General features: G+C 36.2%; 2 protein-coding genes across 6 annotated transcripts in view; one reads left to right on the forward strand and one right to left on the reverse strand.

The window, feature by feature from the left end:
* The window catches only part of EXOC5 (exocyst complex component 5), a 46,556-nt gene extending 44,011 nt beyond the window's left edge, over nt 1-2,545 (reverse strand). The window contains exon 1 of the mRNA XM_045823960.1: nt 2,277-2,545. Coding sequence (XP_045679916.1) covers nt 2,277-2,303 — 27 coding nt within the window. The 5' untranslated portion in view covers nt 2,304-2,545. The remainder of the gene's footprint in view (nt 1-2,276) is intronic.
* Nucleotides 2,546-2,584: 39 nt separating this feature from the next.
* On the forward strand, nt 2,585-22,235 carry AP5M1 (adaptor related protein complex 5 subunit mu 1). 5 transcript variants are annotated; one of them, XM_045823961.1, is made up of 10 exons: nt 2,585-2,717; nt 2,818-3,033; nt 7,223-7,868; nt 11,246-11,473; nt 12,801-12,940; nt 13,901-13,986; nt 14,074-14,192; nt 17,062-17,158; nt 19,619-19,697; nt 20,263-20,422. In XM_045823961.1, exons 2-10 carry the CDS (start codon nt 2,960-2,962, stop codon nt 20,285-20,287), a joined length of 1,494 nt encoding a protein of 497 aa, XP_045679917.1. In that variant the 5' UTR covers nt 2,585-2,717; nt 2,818-2,959; the 3' UTR covers nt 20,288-20,422. The 5 variants fall into 5 exon arrangements, with proteins under 5 accessions (XP_045679917.1, XP_045679918.1, XP_045679920.1 ...); XM_045823962.1 differs by having other exon boundaries at nt 2,649-2,722; XM_045823964.1 differs by lacking the exons at nt 2,585-2,717; nt 20,263-20,422 and adding an exon at nt 21,316-22,235 and having other exon boundaries at nt 2,724-3,033.
* Nucleotides 22,236-22,607: the final 372 nt, after the last annotated feature.

Genomic DNA, 22,607 nt, shown 5'->3' on the forward strand with positions numbered 1-22,607 from the left:
TTCAAGCGGACAGAGCCTACTCTATGAATGAAAGGGTAAATACATTTCTTAATCATTCTTAACATTTAACTGTAACAATATAATAATGTTTTTCATATTAATGAAACAACAAACCACAAACATATGGTCAGGAAAAAGAAAGTCACATGAGTTAAGATCCATAAGAATGTTTAAAATTGCTCTATGATGGCCAAAGAACTAGTCTGTCTCTATCATTACCCTATCAGCAGCAATTTTCAACCTTTTTCATCTCATGGCACACATAAACTAATTACTAAAATTCTATGGCACATCAAAAAATGTATTTTTTGCTGATCTGACAAAAAATAGGTATAATTTTGATTCATTCACACCAGACAGCCATTGTTGTATTGGCTGTTGTCATTTTTTTATTTGACAACCTCAGGGAAAAGAGGTATGTGCCCCTGACTAAAATAGTCAAACACTGCAGGCTTTAAAAATTCTTGCAGCTCACCATTGAAAAATCGCTGCTCTCTCAGTAAGTGAATTATTACCAGCTATCACATAACTGGGGTCACTGAGTTAAGTTAAAGCCTAATTTGACTTAACTACTTTACTAAATGATGAGACCCTAGAAAGCAAAATATATATTTCTGTACCTCCTCCCCTCCTCCTGGAGGGGGCCATAAATCAATACACTTTCATGTAAATTATGTGGAACTCATGTGATAAAATGGTTAAAGAAAAATAGACGTAGTTTTGTCTGAGACACAACTGGGAATGACATGCAGTATTCATTAACTCAAAGATTAATGCCTTAGGAACTGTATGATAAAGTACGGTTTCTATTAAAAGCTAGCTAGCCAAATATTTCATTAGGTATATTACCAATCGCAACTTCAAAAATAGTTTTCTACCTTTATAAGATGTAAAATGAATACATAAATAAATAAAAAAGACAAAGAACTACAGAACTTCATACTTCAGTATCATGCCCAGCAACACACAGTAAAAGCTTTTAGCAAAAAGAATGTCTCCCTTCTCCTATGTCAATCAATATACAGATGGAATTAGGAAAATTAATGTACTCAATACTTAAATATGAGAAAATGTAATTAGTATTTCCAAATTCTTTCTCGTAACTATAAGCCTTTCACTCACAAATCACCATTTTATTACAAATTATTATAACAATAGCATGATATTCCTCTCAACAAAAACAGTATTATCCAAAAGCTGACAGAAACCTGAAATATAGTAACAGTAACAAACGTGAAAAATTCCCAGCTGTAATAAAAACGGTGGAATTTACATTTTAAGCCAAAAAGAAAAGAAGTAATTGCTGAATCTAAAGCAGAAAAAGGATCCAATTTTCATTTTTGGAGAAATTCTCTATTGTCAACTGCGACCTTCTCAATTCTCACTTAGTTACTCAATATGAAACACAAGCACGCACAGAACGGGTCTTCCTTTTTCTTCATATCTTGTTTCCATTTCTTTCACAAAAGGAGAAGCTTTCTTCATACGTTTCATTGTTTTGTGGTCCAGTGAGAATTTTGCTATTCTGTTATCTCACGGATTACAGCTTTCCACCCTGCATTCCACTACATTAAATGTTAACTTTTAGAGACTGGGAACTCGCAAGGAAACAAACACATCAGCACTCTCGCCGTCTCCGCGTTAAGGACCCCCTCGCTCGCCGCTAGGGGAGGTTTGTAACACACACCAACTCCCTGAGACCCGCACACAAATGTTCTTTTTAGCTTTGCCTTCAAGGATTCTGAAGGGCTCAGCAGGCCTTTACTGTCCTAAAAAATACTTCGGCCTTTTCCATCATGAGGGTAAACGGGCAAGAGGCGAGTGCCACTTCTACCCACTAACGTTGTGATTACAAAGAACGAGAAGCCCCCCATCGTCCGGATCTCAGGCGGCACCCTGGGAAAATTACGCGAGGATCCCAGCGACAGGACTGGGCTCGCCCAGCCTGGGGCTCCTGACTCCTCTTTCCGCGTCCCGGTCAGCCCTTCCCACCACTCACCCCGTGTACACCTTCCCAAGCCCCCACCTCCCAGGCCCCCTCCCTCCTTTCCGACTCCGGGTTCCCTCCCCTGCAACCCATGTCCCGGTGCCACCCCTCCCCCACGTCACGCTCCACTCGCGCCGACACCCGAGCCGCCGCCCCACCCCTCCGCTCCCGCACCATTCTTCCGAGGGCTGCGCCCGGGTCGCGGGTGACCACCCGCTCGCTCCTCAGCCTGCCCATCTCGCTACCTGCACCCCGGGCCTGTCACTCCCTGAAAGCTGCCAGGACCCACCTCGAAGAGCTCGGCCGTCGTAGCCATCCCGGCCGGCTGAGAGGCTCGCCTCGCGCTGGACGCCGTCTCCTCTTCACATGCTGCGCCTCAGCGGCGCCACACACAGGTCCCTGCTCAGCTCGCCAGCTCCGGCGCCAGGACGCTGCGGGCTCCCCGACTTCCCACCGAGCCCAGGCGGGGCTGGAGAGCGGCCATGAAGCGAAACCGCAGACGCCTGTCAGCTGCCTCCCGGCGCCGCCTTCGCTGCTCCCATTGTCACCGCCTCGCACGCCGGAAGTGGAGCTGCGCGCGCCCACACGGCGGTCGGGAGGGGCAGGCGAAGGAAGCGAACAGCGGGCAAACTGCAGAGGCTTGTCGTTCCAGCCAGTGGGGAACCTTGGTGCTTGCGAGCCACCATCCCGGAAGTGGAATTTGGAGGAAGCAACTCCTAAAGTGGCTGAGGTATAGTAAGTTCTCTAGATTCTTGGTGAGGGTTCACAGAACTTTTGTCGTTTGGGTCGGCCCGGACGAACTCAGAGGTTTTATTTCTCTTCATTTGAAGGAACTAGCTTCTCTGCTGAGCCTGACGTGTTTGTGGTGGGGCAGAACGTGGTTCGGATAAATGAAAGTCCGTCTGAGGAAGTTGGTCTGCGCTCTTCCTCCGTGGTGGCTTTAGAAGTGATCTGATGCTTTAGCGGCTTATCATGGCCCAGCGAGCAGTGTGGCTCGTAAGCCACGAACCGGGAACTCCACTTTGTGGCACCGTCAGATTCTCCAGGTACATGCAAGTCTGAATCGTCAGGGGCGATCAGTCGGAGGGATGGATCCTGAAGCATAGTTTTGTGATGCAGTGTATCCCTGGTAGGCGAATCACTTAATCTCTGTTTCATCTGTCAAGTGAACGTTTTAATACAACTACTTCCTAGTGTTGTGAGAATTAAATGAGTTGATGTCTGGCACATATTCAGTATCATGTGTTTTCTAATACAGTGTTATTTAGTATCACGGTATCTTTAAATTAACTCCACCTGCTTGGCATCGATTTGGAGATTATAAAAGGAAGAAAACTTACTGAGCACTATACGTTTTAAAATTTTTCTTTCATTAATAAAAATCAGTCAACGATGCTTTAACTCATTCTTGTGTAAAACCCTTGCTGAGCAATGCCAGGCTGTTATTTTCATCTTACCATGTTTCTTTTTTCATTCCCAGAAAATTTCAGATAGCTTAACGTTCCTGATTGTTAAATAAAGTTAAAAAGTACAAAAATTAAATTGTACTCACTTTTTCTTAGATAATGTTAGATAATGCTTCATTTTTAGAATTTGCTGCATTTGATTAAAAGAGCTCTGTGAAGAGTACTATACAATAACTCTTGGTAAAATGTGGGTGCGATTGAGTAATTTGTTTCACCTTTTATTCTCAGTGCCTATGACAATTTGGTCTTGCCAACAAATTCTTCCCAGAGGAAAGTTCTATAGTGAAGTTCTGAATTGAGATTGAGACAGATAAAGATGAGTGCAATTTTAAGTGAAAAGTGATTGGCAATGTGAACATGAAAAATTCCCACTTTGCATCCTAAACAATTTTTGTTAGTAAGGACATCACAGTTGGAGTTTACATTTTCCCCCAGGGTACCAGACTTATATTTGTTGTTGTACCTGAAGTGAGGGGGTTAATAATATTCTTTAATATGGTTAATTAGCCTCACTGGTCTATAAGAGGTACACCTCATTTTACTAATGTATTCCCTTGGGTATCTTTATTTCTGCCATTCTCCCTGCCTCATAGGTAACTTGCATCTTTTTTTGCTATCCTTGTAATTGTGTGTCTGTGTATGCAGTTTTCAAATTACATAATTGTTCTATTGACTTAATTCTTTTTCATATATTTGTTAGATTTCTCAGCATCATTTTAAAGAAATTTTCATGTTATTTTGTGATCATCTAGAGCAGCGCTGTTCAATAGAATTTTCTGCAATGATAGACATGGGAAATGTTCTAAATCTATGCTGTCTGATATTGTAACCACTAACCACATGCAGCCTCTGCATTGTGGCTATTATAACTGAGGAACTCAATGTTGTTCATTTTAACTTTAAAAAGTAACATGAATAGTGGCCTCTACACTGGAGAGTGCAGGTCTAGGTCATTACTTCTGCTTGCTCTTTAGTACTCCATATTTCACCCTCCACACTTTACTTATCCTCTTCCCCATTGAGGTATCCCAGGTTGCCTCCACCTCTGCCATCAAAACAGGGCTGCAATAGATATCCTCAAAAGGTCCATGGGCCATAACTATGCTGATTTTGACTAAATATTGCCAAATAATTGGCTCTTCATAATACTTTCTCCAGTCTACACTCATCAGCAGAGAGTGAAGTTTTCCCATATCTCCTTTCTTTCCTAATACTCAGTTTTTGCCAGTACAGTATTTTATTTTCATTTAATTTTCTCTGTGTAGCAAAGACTGTTAGCCCCTGGGTTTCCTCTTCTGTGAATTGCCTGCAGATATTCTTTGCTTATTTTTTCTTTCATATTTGCTGGGGAGGGGGCAGTGTCTGTTATTGTGCAGGAGTTTATTGTGTATTCTTGACATTAATCCCATGTTGTTTTCTTAGCTGTTACAGGTACTTTATCATTGCCAGTTAACTTGATGTTACTTTGATTAAACAGAAATCACTGAGTTTATTGCAAGCAAAGTAGTTAGTGCTTTGGGAGATTTGTTGAAGTCTTTCCCTACCCCTGTCTCCCAAGGATATCTCCCTACGTTTTCCCAACTTCATCACTTTATCTGTTAAATTTAGTCCATCTTTGGATATGTTGTTAATTCAGGAATCCCAATTTGTTTTTCTCTGTATTGTGGGCCACTTTCCCAACATCACCTTTCAAACAATACATATTTTTTTCATTGATTTATGGAGCCATTGGTAGTTTATTGTGTTTCCCATATAAACATTGATCTGTCTCAGTTCTGTTACTTTATTTATCTGTTATTGTACCAATACCATACTGTATTTATATCTGTGGCTTCATAGCTTATCTCAATATCCCACAGAGGTCAGATTTTTCCTGCTTACAGAAATAAGCTCCTTAAAGAAGTCATGCTTGTTTTCAGAATTTCTCTCCACTGTGCTCAGAATATTTCAAAAGAAAAAGATATGTTTGGTTGGGCACTTCAGCATCTCTATGGAAACGGCATATTGGGTTCAAATAAGTCATTTGTCACTTACTAATTCTGTATTGTTGAATGAACTAGTTAAGTTTTTCTGTATCAGTTTTCTGACCTCTCGGGGCTGGGGGTAGGGCTAAACAGATATGCACTGGCATATTATCCACGTATATGCCAAAGGATAATGGCCATCACTTAAGATTTAAAAAGGCAAATGATCTTTCCTGTATCTATCTACTCCCCACTCCTCTCTTCTCCCCCACAAAAAAATCTTGGTCTAGATTCTATTTTAGAGGTTTGCTGCCCAGATAGATAGTATCAGGTTGAGTCTGGCTGAGGTTAGTATTGTACCTCATAGTTGTAGGGCCATTTAAGGTGTGAGTCCTATTTTAGAAAAGGCCTTGAATAAATCTAAAATGACAGTTTGAGTCATCCAACAAAAATATTTATTGATCACATATTGAAGCATTGTAAAAGGTCCCAAATTAACTTGTTATGTTTATATTCAGTCATGAGATTCTTACCCTTAAGAAGAAATTTAATTATCCTTTAGGTAACTAGAGGATAAGACACTGTACTAGAGTTTAGTCCAAAGTTCTCAACAATTCTTATTCAGAGACTCAAAGAAAGAAATGGCATTTACCTGATACTCCCTTACTGGAGTGCTAATTCTTTCCCCTTCTCAATTAAAAAAAAAAAGCATCAGAATGTAAATGAGTAAGCTTTACTAATATATTGATAACTTGAATACATTCTTATTTTCTTTTTAAAGAATATTAGTAAACATCAATATTTTATTAGTAGAATTAGTGAAAAAAATAATCTTGGCCAGGTATGTTCTTTATCCTTGATGAGAATTACTGGTATATTCTTTAGCCACCCCTTTATTTTACAAATAAGAAAAAAAGACTTGGCAAAGTTAGGTGCTTTACAGAGAAGTTAACAGACAGTAGGCGACTTTGGTCTGGACTGTGGAATAGAGAGGTGAGGAATAGGGAAAACACATGATTTTTTAACTAGGAAAACCCAATTGAACATTTCTGTAAATGAACAAAAGCACCTTTTATTCTGATTCCCCACGTGAAGGGGTGAATTAGAAACTTACCATCCACCCTAGAACATGCAAATCATAAAAAAATTATTCAGATTATATTCTTTTTTTATGACCTCATACTATCTTCCAGGGCCAGAGAGGTAAACCATTATTACTGAAATGCTCAGTAATATTTTTGTAGGGGTTGGCAAGAAAACCCAGGGTACCTGTTATTCATTATAGGTTGAGTAAAATAGAACATTCCTTTTACAATTGTATCATCTCAACTAGTGAATTCAAAATTATTGAGAGTTAAATTGAACCACTTCTTTTGATCCTACTCTACTAAGATGAATCGGGGGTGGGGGGAGTTCTTGTAGATGCCCAAAATGTGTCCAGGTGTACAATCCTTGCCTGCGAAGTGGGAATCTGAATGGCTGAGAGACTAAGATTTCGAATTAGAACCATGTGCTCTACCTGTTTTAAAAAATTAACTAAGTTGAATTATTTTTAGAAATAGATAATGATACTTTATCATTTGAGATAATATACTAAGTATACAACAGTTAATTACTATAGTCAGAACTCAACATGTAATAAAATGTTTTTTAGGTTGTGGTTTTTTTTTGTGTGTGTAGGTATTTATTATTGTGTATTTCATTATTACTGTTTGCCTTCAGTTTTTTAGGGGGGGCATTGGATTCTTTCATGTTTATTTTATTTGGAAGAATCATTTATAATGTTTTCTGTTTCCATACTGCAGGCGGTATCCAACTGTTGAAAAACGAGCCAAAGTCTTCAATGGAGCAAGTTATGTGCCTATTCCTGAAGATGGTCCCTTTCTTAAATCACTGCTCTTCGAACTTAGGTTATTGGATGAAGATAAGGACTTTGTGGAGAGTCGAGATAGCTGTTCTCACATCAATAAAACGTCTGTCTATGGACTTAAAGTAGGAGGGGAAGAACTCTGGCCAGTGGTTGCTTTTCTGAAGAATGGCATAGTATATGCTTGTGTTCCACTAGTTGAACAAACTTTATCCCCTCGTCCACCATTAATTAGCATTAGTGCAATTTCACAAGGCTTTGAATTTCTCTTTGGGATACAGGATTTTCTTCACTCAAGTCCAAAAAATGACACTGAGCTAAATACAAAATTGAGCCAATTGCCTGACTTGCTTCTACAGGCTTGCCCATTTGGAACTTTGTTAGATGCCAACTTACAGAATTCGTTGGATAGTATTAATTTAGCCTTTGTGTCTCATCCACAAAAACAACCAGCCTGGAAAGCTGGAACATACAAAGGAAAACCACAAGTTTCTATTTCTATCACTGAAAAGGTGAACTCTATGCAATATGATAAAAAGGATATAGCAGATACATGGCAAGTAATTGGAGCTGTCACTTGCAAGGTGAGATTTTTCTCTGGTACTTGTTTTATCATCTATGGAGAAAATAAAATTTGCTAACCTTAGTTTACATTGTTATGTGACATTATTGATTTTTATCATAAACAGCAGTCATTAGATACTAGATTCATGTCAAATTTAGTAAAGTTACCTTTTGCATTCCTACTAACTGTATTAGTTATATATTGCTCTGTAATGAATTGCCCATTGTCCCAACAAAGAATATTTATTATACTTTCTGTGGGTCAGGATTTCAGGAACAGCTTAGCTGGAACTTCTAGTGTAGAGTCTCTCATGAGGTCACAGTCAAGGTATCAGCTGGAGCAACATCACCCAAAGGTTTGATTGAGGCTACAAGCCAGACTTGCAAGGTGGCTCATTCACATGACCAGTTAATGGTGGGAGGACTTAGTTCCTTTACACGTGGCCTTCTCAACAAGCTGCTAGAGAAAGCCCTCACAGCTTGGTGACTAGTCTCCTGTAGATCAAATGATTGGACAAGAGACAGATGCAGGGCATGGGTAGAAGCAATTTTTTATTACCAAGACTGAGAGGTTAGAGAGCATCACTTCCACCATTTTCTGTTTGTTAGCACAGGTCACTAACTCTGGTCCACATTCAAAGAGGCTGGACTTAGGCTCCACCTTTCAAAAAGAGTAAAAAATTTGTGGAAATATTTTAAAACCACTATACCTATTTTCCATTTTCTCTAGCAGGGGTGAAATTGACAAACTTGATTTAATATCTAAAACCATTTTGAAGGGCTCTTGTTTTATTTAAACAAGTCAGTGAGTTAATATAGGGTTATCTGGTTAGAAAATAGGAAAAGACAATAAAAATAACAATACAGTTAGCAGTGATCAGTACCATGTTGAATAATGATCTAAAATAAAAACCTTCCAAGTACAATTTTTAAAAGTGTGTGTTAACATTCTCAGATATCTTTATTTTTCTGATATACTTCTTTATTCTCTGCATTATGAATAGAAACTTTTTATATCTCAAACTTAATATTGAGTAGCTATGTACAACTTCTATAGATAAAAGTAGATTTCAAGAACAGAGAAGTAGAACAGTCCTGCCAGACAAATTGGGTCTTCCTTTTCCCTTTTAACCTAAATTGATCTAAAAGTTAGTATGTTAAACTCAATTCCATCATGATCAAAAATACGTAGCTGTTACTGAGGTCACTAGAAATAAGTGTTATGAAGAGCTTCGAAATTGTGGTGTCCATGGGTTGTTATTTGTAAGTCTTACAACAGTTTAATCTTTTTTTTTCTTATAAATTCTGTGAGCTAAAAGTAGGAAAATCCATCAATTCTGTTTTTTTGTTCTGTGACAATAAATAGGCAATATGTTATATATCATTTACTATTAATATCATGATGTTTAAATGTCTCAATTCATTAATAAGCTGACCCTAGTTTACTGTGTGTGGGAATTTTGGATTGAGTCCTATTCCTTGTCTGATACAAATTATCACGATAGAAAACTTTCTTCTTTGAAAAACTTTATTCTAAACATAAAAAGTGCAAGGGTGCACCTTAACCCACACACTAAATGTTTCTTTAAACTTATATGTGAATACTGTATCTGTTAGCCACACATCTTTTAAGTACTTCAGGAAATTAGTATTTAAAGGAGTTTTATTGTGAAGCCTATTATAAATAGAAGTGACTGTCTTCATTTTGTCTTAGTCCTGGTAGTCAGCCGAAAGCCAATGGACTGAAGTTCTAGTCCCTACTCCACCACTAATTCTCTGTGTGCCTTGGGAAGATTCATAATGTTTTTAAGTCTTTTCTGATTTTTAAAATCAGATTAAGTTCCTAGGTCCCTTCTGTTTTCATAATTCCTAGTTAAAAGTCTACATTTATATATGTTAGATTGATTTAAAAGGTAGTACATAGATTTCTTCTGGAATAAATGTCCTCATTCTATGGTAGATGACTGGTGATCTGGTATTTTAAATGCCTAGGAGGTGGATAATTTGTTGGTGGTTTCCATAATGGCTACAATTTTCTGATCCATGTAAGAATGTTAGAAGCTAATTTAATAAGTATAAACTGAATATTTTAAAATTTTAATAGTATTTGCTATTAATATTTGCTTTTTTATTACCCACAAATACCTGTCTAAAATCATAACTTTTCATTTTTCTTGCTAGCTCACATGGAGAAAGTAAAGTAGCAAATGGTTTAGAAGTTGAAACACTAAAATATTTTAAAGTTTTGTAGTAAGACTATTTGGCATTTTTATTTTCAAATGTGATTGATTTTATTGTAACTGTCCCCAAAAGACCTTTATAAGACACTAAGTATACATGGTACTGTTTATATGCTTGCCTGCTCCCTATGTGCTTACATTTTATAGCACGTATATTCTTGAATTCACACATATGTCAACAGTAGATAAAACAAAAAGGTGAAATATTTCATATTAGAATGGTAAACAAAGGTAGGCTTCTAAATTAGAAAACAGTGACCCATTCAGCAAACATATTTTAAGTGTCTCTTATGCATAGCCCCATGCTAGACACTAGAGGTACCAAGAAAAACAGAGGTCTGTGAAGCTGTCAAATTTGGCTTCCATGGCCTTCCTAGAATACTGACTTCCCTTTCCCTTCTACCTCCCAAGTCTCTCATGAGTACCTCTCATTGGCAAACTAACCCAGACCACACAGGAGAAAGATCCTGGGCTTCTCTCCATTGGAGGGGTAGGCTCTGGAGGTGACAATACAGAATGTAAGGCCTCGCACAAAGCATCAAATAAGCTGAGGTTACAAAGAGAAAAGAAGATTGTAGCTGGAGGGAACAGCACATGCAAAAGCATGGAGGTAAAACACTTTATAATTTATTCAGGAAAATTAAAGCATCCTATGTCTACAGCATTAGTTGCAGGGTAGACAAATGATTAAAGAAATGAAAGGCTTTAAAAGTAATACAAAACAGAGAAAACTACTGAAAGGTTTTGAATGTGGACAAAATATAATGAGAATTATCTTTTTATTAAGATAACTTGACACTGATCAAGGGTGGGTTGATTAGAAGAAAACAAATCCAAATACATTTAGAAGACTATGACAAAAATTGTAAGGGCCTGTACCAATGTGTTTGCAACAGGAATGAAGTCAGTGGGTTTGAAATAGCTTTTTAAGGGTTGTAAATATAGGTTGTAAATATAGGAAGGTTCTCCTGGTCTCTGGGTTGGATGTCTGAGAGCATGATCAGACTGTTAACGAGAGCACAGAAAGCACAGAGAACAATACCTTAAGAGAAAAGTGAGTTACATTGTGGAAAATGACTCAGATAAAGCCAGAAAAGCCTCACCCAGAAGATTTATGCTTCTAAGATCTTGGTAATGTGTTTCCTTTTGTATTACAGTGTGATTTAGAAGGAATCATGCCAAATGTTACCATCAGCTTGAGTCTCCCCACCAATGGATCTCCACTTCAGGATATTCTAGTTCATCCTTGTGTGACTTCTCTTGACTCTGCCATTCTGACTTCTAGTAGCATCGATGCAATGGATGATTCTGCATTTAGCGGACCTTACAAATTTCCATTCAGTCCACCTTTAGAGTCATTCAACTTATGCTACTACACCTCCCAGGTAAACAACCTTAGAAAAGTTGAGACTTTGCAAGTCATACATTTGGTCCAAAGGAAAACTTTTTATGAGTTATTTACCAGAGAGTGATTGATGATGATGAAGTTTCAATTCTTTGACCTGGATGCCTCTTAATCTCTAGTGTCTGTAACAGCACTGAATGGTTTTCAAAATCATGGGATTTTTTTTTAATGTTTTTGAATAAGGAATTCATGCTCATAAGAAAGAACTTGGTATGTTTTAGTCATTGTTTGAACTGTGAACATTTAAAAATACCTCCCTAATCCTAGGCAACTATGATTACAAATATATAATATTATTAATAGCTCTTTATTGCTTATTGAATAACTGCTATGTGTCAGACCTTATCCTAGGCACTTCACTTATATTTTCTCTAGTACTTTTAAAGCCCCTGAGAATAGGTATTATTTGCCCCATTTTACATGAGGAGGGTCCCAGAGAAGTTAAATGACTTGTACAAGGTCATATAACTGATAAGTTGCAGAGCCTACATTTGAACCCCACATCTTTTCTACTGTACCATTTGTCTCTTGTAATTGTGAATCTGTAGTTTAGAAAAACATACTCAAGCTAGCTTAAGTAAAGAGAGTTAATTTTGAGAATGCAGGGGGCGATCTCATTGTCATTCAAGGATAAGAAATAGAAGACCCAGGCCATACTAGAACTAGAATCAGAAAATTAAAATTAAAATCACTCTGTACTCAAGGTCTATACTGGCTGTCTCATCTCTGCTTCTCAGTCTGCTCTTCCGACTGGCTTTCTCTGCTCACACGTGTCCTCCAGCTCTAGGATACATACTATAAAATAGGTTCTTCCTGCTTTTTACTTCATTTTTATAGAAATAGTGATTGGCTCATTCCACCCTACAGATTGTCTCCCTTTCAGTTGATTAGTGATAACCAATTAATTAAGTCTCTGATGGGTAGGGGGTAATCACAATTTTTAAATAGGGCAGCAGGAACTATGGGCAGTGTGTTAGTGCATGTCCTGAATTGCAGGTCACAGAGAATCTGGAGGAAGGGAAGAGAGGAACCTAGACTAACAAGAGTAGGAAGAAGAATGTAAGAATGTACTGCACACCTTTGTAAGCACCTTTCTCATCTCTGAAGACAGAAAGAGATGGAAGAATCCATGTACTTACAACAAATGTAACTCCATCATCTATTATCCAAACAACTTAGAGTAACCCAGTAGTCATTAAAGACATATCTGTATATATTGAGCATAGACTTGTTTTGTAAATCACCATTGATATTTTAGACTTATTAACCTTAGTATTATAGAAAAGTTTGTTTATGTTTATTTCCAGGTACCTGTCCCCCCAATTTTGGGCTTTTATCAAATGAAAGAGGAAGGACTACAACTAAAAATAACAGCTAATTTAAAACTTCATGAAAGTGTGAAAAACAATTTTGAATTCTGTGAAGCTCATATACCATTTTACAATAGGTAGGAATAAAATAACATGATGCCATAATTTCTTCCTTCCTCAGTACATTTTCACTGCCCCGCCATAAATTACCTGTCTTTCTTTTTCTACCTTATTTTTAAGATTTTTTATGTCTCTCAAATGAATGCTGATTCTGAACCAAAACGTGGTCAATAAAAATAATCTCTTTACCTTTACATGTGTCTTTATTTTTTGGTTATACCTGCCAGTAAATATAAACTTATACCAGTGTAGCTTTCTCAGAGACTGTTTCACTCCTGGCTTTATTTCTAGCAATTTCTCTGTACTCTGCATACAAGTCAGGTCAAGCCCAACTATCAGCTACATGGTGAATGAATTAAGTCAGTCGTATCATAAGATTACAGTTGACCCTTGAACAATCGAGGGTCGGGCCACTGACCCCTGCGCAGTGGAAAACTCCACCTATAACTTCTGAGCCCTCAAAAGTTTAACTACAGTTGCCCCTCCACACCTGTAGATCCCAACCATGGATGTGAAAGGTTGACCCTTGAACAACACAGGTTTGAACTGTGTAGGAAACCTGTGTTGTTCTAGGGTCGACTGTATCCTCATAATTCTCTTAAACTTGCTCTACAGTATGGTTCTTTTCAAAGGGTATCTAGTGTATAATAAAATAATAGTTTTAATGTTATATCAATCCATATGACTGTTTATATATTCTGTATGATTTTTATAGATGTCTTTAGAACTACTAATAAAATGTAAATCATCACCAAAAATGTCTTCAGAATTAATAATGAAATATATGTCATCACCAAAAATATTTATTGTGTTTCTGGTGTTTTTTTGAGATATAATAATTTGTTCTACTCTATTCTGTAAACTTGAATATAGAAATGCTTTTATCTTGTATTAAGTAACAGTAGCAAGATTTGACTTAGATTCCTTAAAATTATTGTCTCTGTGATCATTTTTTTTTATTGTGTCCTTTTTTATAGAGGTCCAATCACACATGTGGAGTACAAAGTTAGTTTTGGCCAGCTCGAAGTATTCCGAGAGAAAAGCTTATTGATCTGGATTATTGGTGAGCTGGGTTTTGTTTATTGATTATTTTTCATTCACTAGCTGTAGAATCTGCTTAACTTAGGATATTGTGTATTTTTGTTTTTAGGACAGAAATTCCCAAAATCAATGGAAATTAGTCTTTCTGGAACTGTAACTTTTGGAGCCAGGAACCATGAGAAGCAGCCATTTGACCACATTTGCACTGGGAATACAGCATATTTAAAGGTAAATATATTTCTATGACTCAATATATTAGAAACCTTTCCTTTGTTTCTAAATTGCATATATCTAATTAATTTTCTATGTTTTCTAGCAACTTTTTAAAATTCTGGGTGTGTGGGTTTTGTCTGTGCTATTCTTTTTTTATTTTTGTGAGATTCTTTTTGTTTAGTATTAGTCAGTTTCTATTTCACTTTATACTTTAAAACTTTTAACGTGAAACAGGTAAATATGGCCTACCTACCTCAACTCAATCTAGTTCTGCCTAACTGCAATGATCATATTTGAGATTTGTATACCAAAAATGTAAGATGTAGTCCTTTTCCTCTAGGGATTTTTTTCAATGGTCCGTGTCAATAATTGATCAGAGCTAACTATTTTTGGTGTTTCAAGGAAAGAGTGAGCACTTCTGACCGAAGTGGTCAAGGAAAGCATTACAGTAGAGATGGAATTTAAACAAAACTCTGAGGCCCAGCTAAGCATGAAAATGAAAACATGAAGATTGACTAACATTTGTATAGGTTAAAGAGGTAACTTAATCACAGGAATGAAGGATAACAAAGCATCTAGGAACCAGTATCAGGAACAATAGTAACACATACGGCTGGATAAGATTTAGATCTGGATTATAGAGGGTTTGAATCTGACTTCTATTCCTTTGTTAGAAAATACAATTTTTTTGAGAGGGGAATGTTCTTTCAGAAAGTTATACTATATGAAGATTAATCTAGAATGTATGTGAGGAAGGCAAGAGAAATAATAACTATAAACAAACTTTTTTAGCTCTAATAGTATTCTGGATGAAAGGTAATAAGTTAATCATGCTGAGCTCCTATGGTATCACAGAAAGAGACTGCTATAGGAGTTGTAATAAAGGTAAAGCCTTGGTCACTAATTAAATATAGAGACAAGAGATAGTTTTAAATCAAAGATGGTGTTATTTAAAGCACAGGTCCCCATTCCCCTAGGCTGTGGACCAGTACCACTCTCCACTGCCAGTCTGTGGGAAAACTGGCCCCTGGTGCAGAAAAGATTGGGGACCACTGATTTAAAAAGGGTATAACTGAAACCAGAGTTCAAGTGCCAAAAGAGCAGAGACCATGCGAGTCTCATTCATTCATTGTTGTATTACCAGCATCTAGACCAGTACCTGCCACATAACTATTGGATGAATGGATCGATAAAGTACTTAGAAGATAATACGGATATGGAGAAAGCTGAGAGGGAGTGCGTTTCATGTCATGTATGGTGCTGTTGGTAGCAACATGTCCCAGTGTAAGTGTCTAGTAGGTAGCTAACAACTTGGAACTTGATTCTCAGAGAGCTCAACTGTATACAGGATTTAGGAGTTATCCATAGATAAGAAATACCATAGTTGAGACTGTAGAAATAAGATCAAGAAAAAGATAAAATAAGGAGGAAGACTTGGAAGAACCGATGAAAGAACTTGAAGGGGTGATCAAAAAGGTAGCAGAAAAACCTAAACAGAGTGGTATCAAAGAAGAGAGATTGAAATCTATACATGAGAGCATTAGGGGAAATGGTGAAGTCCGAAGTACACTTGTGATACTTCTTCTGTCTTGGTTTCAACTATGTCCACAAGCTTTGTTTCAAGGATTATTTTAAAAATTACTGCTTCCAGATATTTTTCAGAAGAAAATGTGCAGTGTCACTAAACTGTATGTGTTTCAAAGGTAGGGATTATGACTTTTCTATTCATCTCCATCACCTAACCACTTATAGTTTAATCAGAAGTATGTACTGCCTATCTGTGTTCACTAAATAGATTTATATAATATCTAGTTTTGTGGAAATCAATCTTGTCGTAACTTTAAGCATCCAGAATTATATCAAACAAGCAAGGAAAAGCCCTTTAGTGTTGAGATAATTTGAGAAAAAATGTCAAACATCTGAAAATTACATTCTACGTAAGTGATCAGTTAGGTTGGTAATTGGGAGGAGAAAGTTAGGAAATAGGAGAAATTTGCAGAGAATGTAGATGGGAGGGGAAAAGCATAGTAAAAGATATCAGGATATTGCAAAATTAGGCACTTTTCGCAGCAAAGATGAAGAGAAGCACAGCAAAAGGAGACTGGAGCCGCGTAAGTTGCAGAACTTTCGTAGCTCCGGTGACTATCATTGTGACGCAGGCACCCAGCACTGCTTTCAGAGAAGGTACTAATGGCCCTTTCTATTACAGTGCAACATAATAATTGGCATTTATACTCATGATACCACACTATTAATTAAACCTAGGAACTAAGGATTACATTTTAGAAAGCTTTTGTAAGTGAGAGAAAGGGTGATTTCTAAGCTTATTTATATAAAAGTTGAATTTCAGTTTTCTAGACCATTAAGTACAGCATCTCATTTCTTCTAAACACCAGAATAAACTGGTGTTTCTCTTTTAGTAATTGCATTCTTGTGTTTTGGTAGAATATATATATGTCTCTGCCTATAGAAGAATTATGATCTAAATATACCACATAGCCTAGAGATAGAAAAGAATATACAGAGCATCAGCTTTTGTAATCAGTCAGGACTGAGTTCAAATGCCAGCTCTTAGCTTCAGTTCCCTTGTTTGTACAATAGGGATACTTTGCAGGATTAGAGTTCATGTTAGCAAAGTGCCTGGTACATGTGAAGGACTTCATAATGCCAGCCTTACAAAAAAAAGATGGCCCTAATGCAAAGGGGAAATGATGTGTGTATATTTGTAAATATGCACACACACAATATTCAGGTTTAATATTCTGTGATTTTAATTTTGTGAACTGTGTGAAGTAAATTCCTAAAATTGTGCCAAAGGAAAAAGTGTGACCATTATTTTTACCAAAGAATCACCTTAATTTTTGGTACATTTCTCTTTTTCTAGCTTCGTTTTAGGATCTTAGATTACACACTTACTGGGTGTTATGCAGATCAGCATTCTGTTCAAGTTTTTGCATCAGGAAAACCAAAAATAAGTACACGTAAGTTGTATAGATTCATACTGACTTGAGGGAATTAAAATGGTGTTATGCAGTTATTACCTAAGGTAAAATTAAAATGTAACACAGAGGTGAGGGAGCAATCCCAATTTATAAATCCTGTTCTGTGCAACATTTGATGTACTTTACATTGCCCTCTGTTGTCTTCTGTTTGTAAAATTGTCTGGATGAGCAAGGATTAACATAGAGTTGGGCTTTAGTATACAGTTAGATTTATTTTACTTTGCTAATATACACTTTCATTTAGGGGTTGCTCACAGGGGCTTTGGCGTTGAACAGACTAGAGGTTTAATTCTAGCTTAGACAGTTTGTTATCTGTGTGATTTTAGGCAAGTAAGCAAACTTCTCAAAGTTTAGTTGCCTCATCTGTAAAATGGAAATAATAGTATTATTTACCTTGTGACTGTCATGAGATTTAAATAAAATTATATTGGCCAGGCACTTAGCATGATGCTTAGCATGTAGCATAGATTCCATAAATGCTACATATGATTATTTAAAATTTTAACTTTCTAGCAAATGTTGTAGGCAATGAGCATTATTTAGTACCTTCTCTATTTTACAAATAGGAAGGCAATAGAAAGAAGGTTTCCTGCCTTTGGTGAATTTGTTGGTTGTAACAAAATATGTATACAATCTATATGAAAATTTAGGGAGACAAAAAGTAATTTATAAGTGAATTCAAAATTATTTAATCCAGAACAAATACACATATGTGATATAGAACAGAAATGTAGCTAGAATGAGGTGTAGAGTAAGCTAATGTAAGCAGAAATGGTTTACCTCATATATTAAGGAGAAAAGAACTACTGTATTTAGATAAGCTTTTTAAGCTAAGGATTAGGGTCCTTAAAATAGAAAAGATAGGACAGGACTTCTTACTTGGAATTTTCAAAAGAATTCTGAAACTCAACTACAGTATTCTAAGCAATTACTTGTGAAGAGCAATAATAAATTTTATGTAATTCTATGTCATATTCTTTAGCTCCCTAAAGTTTTTCCTGTTTTCTACTATACCATTTATTTTTTGACAGTCTTTTAAAGAGATGCATGTATATGGAATAGTCTTCATAATGTAAGTTGTATGTATGTGGAGGCATAATATAGTAATGTCAGTTTGGACAAACCAGTGGTTTTATCTAATTCAAACACCAATATTTTAGATTATATCCATGAGTTACTGAGTGTAAAATGTTAATTTAAATAATAATAGCTAACATTTATTGTTTACTGTATGCCAGGCACAGTTCTAAATATTTTATATGTGTTAACTCATTAATCTTTACAACACCTATTAAGTTATCTCCATTTTACAGATGAGGATGCTGACAGAACGGAGAGGTTAGGGTCACATGATTAGTAAGTGGCAGAACTGGCAACCAAACCCAAGTAGTCTGGCTCGGAGCCTGGCTGCTTAAGCCGTATGCTGTGTTGACTCTCAATGTCGTTGAGTTCCCAAACTGGGAAAAAAAAAAAAAAAAAAGGATAAAGTAATACATCCTAGCTATCCTACCTGTATTCTTTCATTAGGAAGAAGAAAAGTAAAAAAAAGGCAGAATTGGATATTTAGTGATTCATATGATAATAAAAATTTATGGGGCAGAGGGAGGTGGGTTGAAAATTGAGACAACTGTACTTGAACAATAAAAAAAGAACTTAACATATGTTGGACCATAAGATGCACCTAGGTTGTAGAGGAGGAAAATAGGGGGAAAATTTTTGAAGCAAAAAATTTAAGATATTTAATAACATAAATAATATAATATTTCACCAGTGTAAATGTAAACAGAACTCAACAGCAGCATTAACAACCATTATTCCTCCAAACGGGGCCAGAGCAGAGGGGGGCGTCTTATAGTCTGAAATGTGCAGTACATATGTCTAGCTCAAATTAGCATTACCTTAATTTTGTATATCAGAAAGCTTTAGTTCATTTGTCTAAAGCTACAAAGCTATTAAAGCAAAAAGCTTAAATTTGATCAAAACTATAAGAAATCATTGAAGCAGTCTTTTAAAAACATTATTAGAAGGTTGTATATTTATATCTCTGAAACTTTGAATGAGTAGAGAATAATGACAAGATCAGAATTAGGACCTTGGTAAAGAGGTTACAAAAAGGAGTATTTGTTGTCGAAGTAATGGTCCATAAGAAACAGAAGTTAGGGAAAATGTGAGGGGGCAAATTAGCAGATTTGTCATAAGTAAGGCATATTGACATAAATTTGTCATAAATAAGCTTAAAAGTGGATTACTTAAATATTTTAATGAACTCATGTTTTTAAAGTGGTGAAAGTTGTAAGTATGCCTTGATAAAATCAAACAAATATTTCAAAGTGTTGCCTTACTTGAAATAATTGTGTTCCACAATTTTACAATATCAGTCTCTTACTAAATTTTTGTTAATATAATATAGTCTTATCATTTCTTTCTTTTATTTTTCAGACCGGAAACTAATTTCTTCTGACTATTACATATGGAATTCTAAAGCTCCTGCTCCAGTAACATATGGATCATTATTACTGTAATTATCTCATGTCTAAATGGGATTTATGCAATAGTAACATAGCCTACATTAAATTATAGTCTTTAATTTTAATGTGTATACATATAACTGTAAGTGAGAAATCATTGAATGCTTTAATCATTAAAAAATGTTCTTGTTTGATGTTTTTAGTCTGACATAGTTTGAAAAAAGTTTTTTAAAGATTAATGTCTCCAATTTCGTTACCTTTGATTTTACTCAAATATAATTCAGAGCATAAACCACCAGTGATTCATTTCAGGCTTATTTTAGACTAGTCCTGGGTCAGCCTGCCACATGGTCCTTCCTGTACCTGTGGCAAACATGGCTAATCAATCACAGTCCCCTCTGTCCACTGAGATTTCTGGATGCAGGCTCAGGCTCCTCTTCAGTGCAGAGCTACTGGCATCCAGCCACTCCCGATGAATTGTAGATGACGTGCAAGATAAAAAAAAGTATTTGTTCTTCCAAACCTGAGTACTAAGCACCTACTATTCCTCAAAATCTAGTCATGCTCTTTATTCTCTACCTGTCTTGACAATTATGTCTCATTCTGTTTCCAAAGCAGTTCATTGTCAAGTTGGACTTGAAGTGACCATTCAAGAAAAGGTGAAATCTCAAAATAAGCCAGGCAGTGAAAGACCAATACCATATGATCTCACCTTTAACAGGAACCTAAACAACAAAACAAAGAAACAAGCAAAATATAGTCAAAGACACTGAAATAGAGGACAGGCTGACAGTGACCAGAGGGGAGAGAAGAGGGAATTTCAGGGGGGAATGGGAAGGGTTTACAGGAACAAACTTAAAGGACACATGGACAAAAACTAGGGGGAGGGTGGTACTGGGAGGGAAGTGGGGAGGGATGGGTGGGTGGGCTGAAATGGGAGTGAAAGGCAGAAAACTGTACTTGAACAATGACTAAAATAAAATTTAAAGGAAAAAAAAAGAAAAGGTGAAATCTCAAGGTTCTCAAAACTTAATTCATGTCAAGTTTCTTTTTACAGAATTAGAAGTGTTATGAAAAAATATACATTATAGATTAGTATTCAATTGAATTATCTTGGTTTCTATTTTTTAATGAGTTTCCTAAGGAAAGACTTAGAAAAAGCTGCTAAGTCCTTAAAAGAGAGTTTGAAGGAATATTGCCTATAAATTTAGGATTTGAAATATGATTTTTAAAGTAAAGTCAATCCTACTCATTATAAACTCTCATTCTCTGCAAGGCATTATCATGGCATAATGTTCTCCATTCAAAATTATCCCAAGTAACAAAGGAAATAGAATAACTGCCTAACCAGGATTTTTAACTTGTTATTCTAGCTTAATCATAGATAATCAGTAGTAAAAACCTTTTTTTTTTGAAAGAATAAAAAAATATTCCCCCTAAGTTATTTGATCTCTCTTAAACTCAAGGAAAGCTTAACACTTAACTTACATTAATATTAATGGAGCCATTGGGCATCGTGATTGTATAAATGTTTAGCAAAGTACACTAAAACAGGCAAGAGGCATTTATCTAGTGAGTAGACAATGATTCGGTATAATAATCCCCTAGGGAAAACTTTCTTTATAAGCAATCAGAAAAACCAGTGAATGTTTGATTTGACGTTTCTAGAAACCTGAGGAAAATCTAGGGCGTCCTGGAAAGAGTGTGGGCCATGGGCAAGCTGATGCCATCTGTCGCCATCCCGCCCTAATGTTGCACTACAGAACTGAAACCAACTCATGTTTTCATCCTGTTAAGATCAGCTGGACACATTGTGATGCTTTTGATTTTGTCTAGAAACCTGTCACTTCAGGATAATTTCTGAAGACAAAGTCCGTTTCCCGTTTGGTAGGTGACCTGTTTAATGTTTTCCCTGTGTCTGGGAACTCCTTAGTGTAATTAGCGACCTTTGAACTCCACAACTAATCCTGAGCTATTTTGTATTCCTTACTCATCTTTAAGGCTGGACCTTTCTTTTCTTGAGAGTCTGCTGCCACAATTAAAGAAGAAACAGCTGCATTTCAAAGGGATTCCGATTCCAGAAGCTTAATCGTGATTGACATGCTCTTATTCTAAGCTATAAGACACTCTAAGAGTCCTTTCTTGGGTTAAAACTTCAATCATTTTCTAAAAAATTATCTCACTATGGATTTTATTCATTTTCTTTGATAACTATTCTTTGCATTTTTAACTTGAAAGATGCTTTGCGTTTGCAGTGAATATGAGCACCTACTTCCACAGATTCGGATGGTATCACACCTACTCTAGATGCAAAATGGCTAAATTCCCTTTTAGTGCAAAAATATGATTATGAGATATAATATCTATCATATAAGTAATTATGCTTCAGTAGACTCAAAAGGTACAGAAAGTGTTACATTTCTGAAAAAAAAGTGCTACAGAAAAGACGGTTCATGATTTTGATAATAACCCTTTTTTTCTAAACAATGTTTTTAAAACTTTTTAAAGCCAGTAAATACACTTAACAGGGGTGGGCATTTTTTTTTACTTTTTTAAATAATTAATTTAAAGATCAGGTTTGAAGTAAACAATAGCCTTGTCAAAAGTTCTTTAAAAAACTATTTGGTTAAAAATGGTTTCTTAATTAAACAGTCTGATACAATTTAAGTTCTTTTTACATCAACTAAATATTTGAGTTAAATTATTGTGTTTATACACTGTATAAAAGCACAATTTTATACATAAGAATAACAACTAATATTTTTATTACAGTATTTCAGTATTATAGTATGTCACTTTAGAGCCACGCATAGCTCCTGCTCCGCCCCTGGGAGGTAGGTAGGTGGGGCTTTCATCCAGAGCCTGGGCCAGGACTGCTGCCGCAGCTGAACGGTTGTTTCTAAGACAAAGGTCAGAAAAGGGATGTTAATAAACAGTCCTCAGGTTTAAGGGACTTTTTT

This window comes from Phyllostomus hastatus, unplaced genomic scaffold (genome assembly GCF_019186645.2).
Source record: "Phyllostomus hastatus isolate PE091 unplaced genomic scaffold, TTU_PhHast_1.1 phas_scaffold_501, whole genome shotgun sequence".
In the NCBI taxonomy this organism is placed as follows: domain Eukaryota; kingdom Metazoa; phylum Chordata; class Mammalia; order Chiroptera; family Phyllostomidae; genus Phyllostomus; species Phyllostomus hastatus.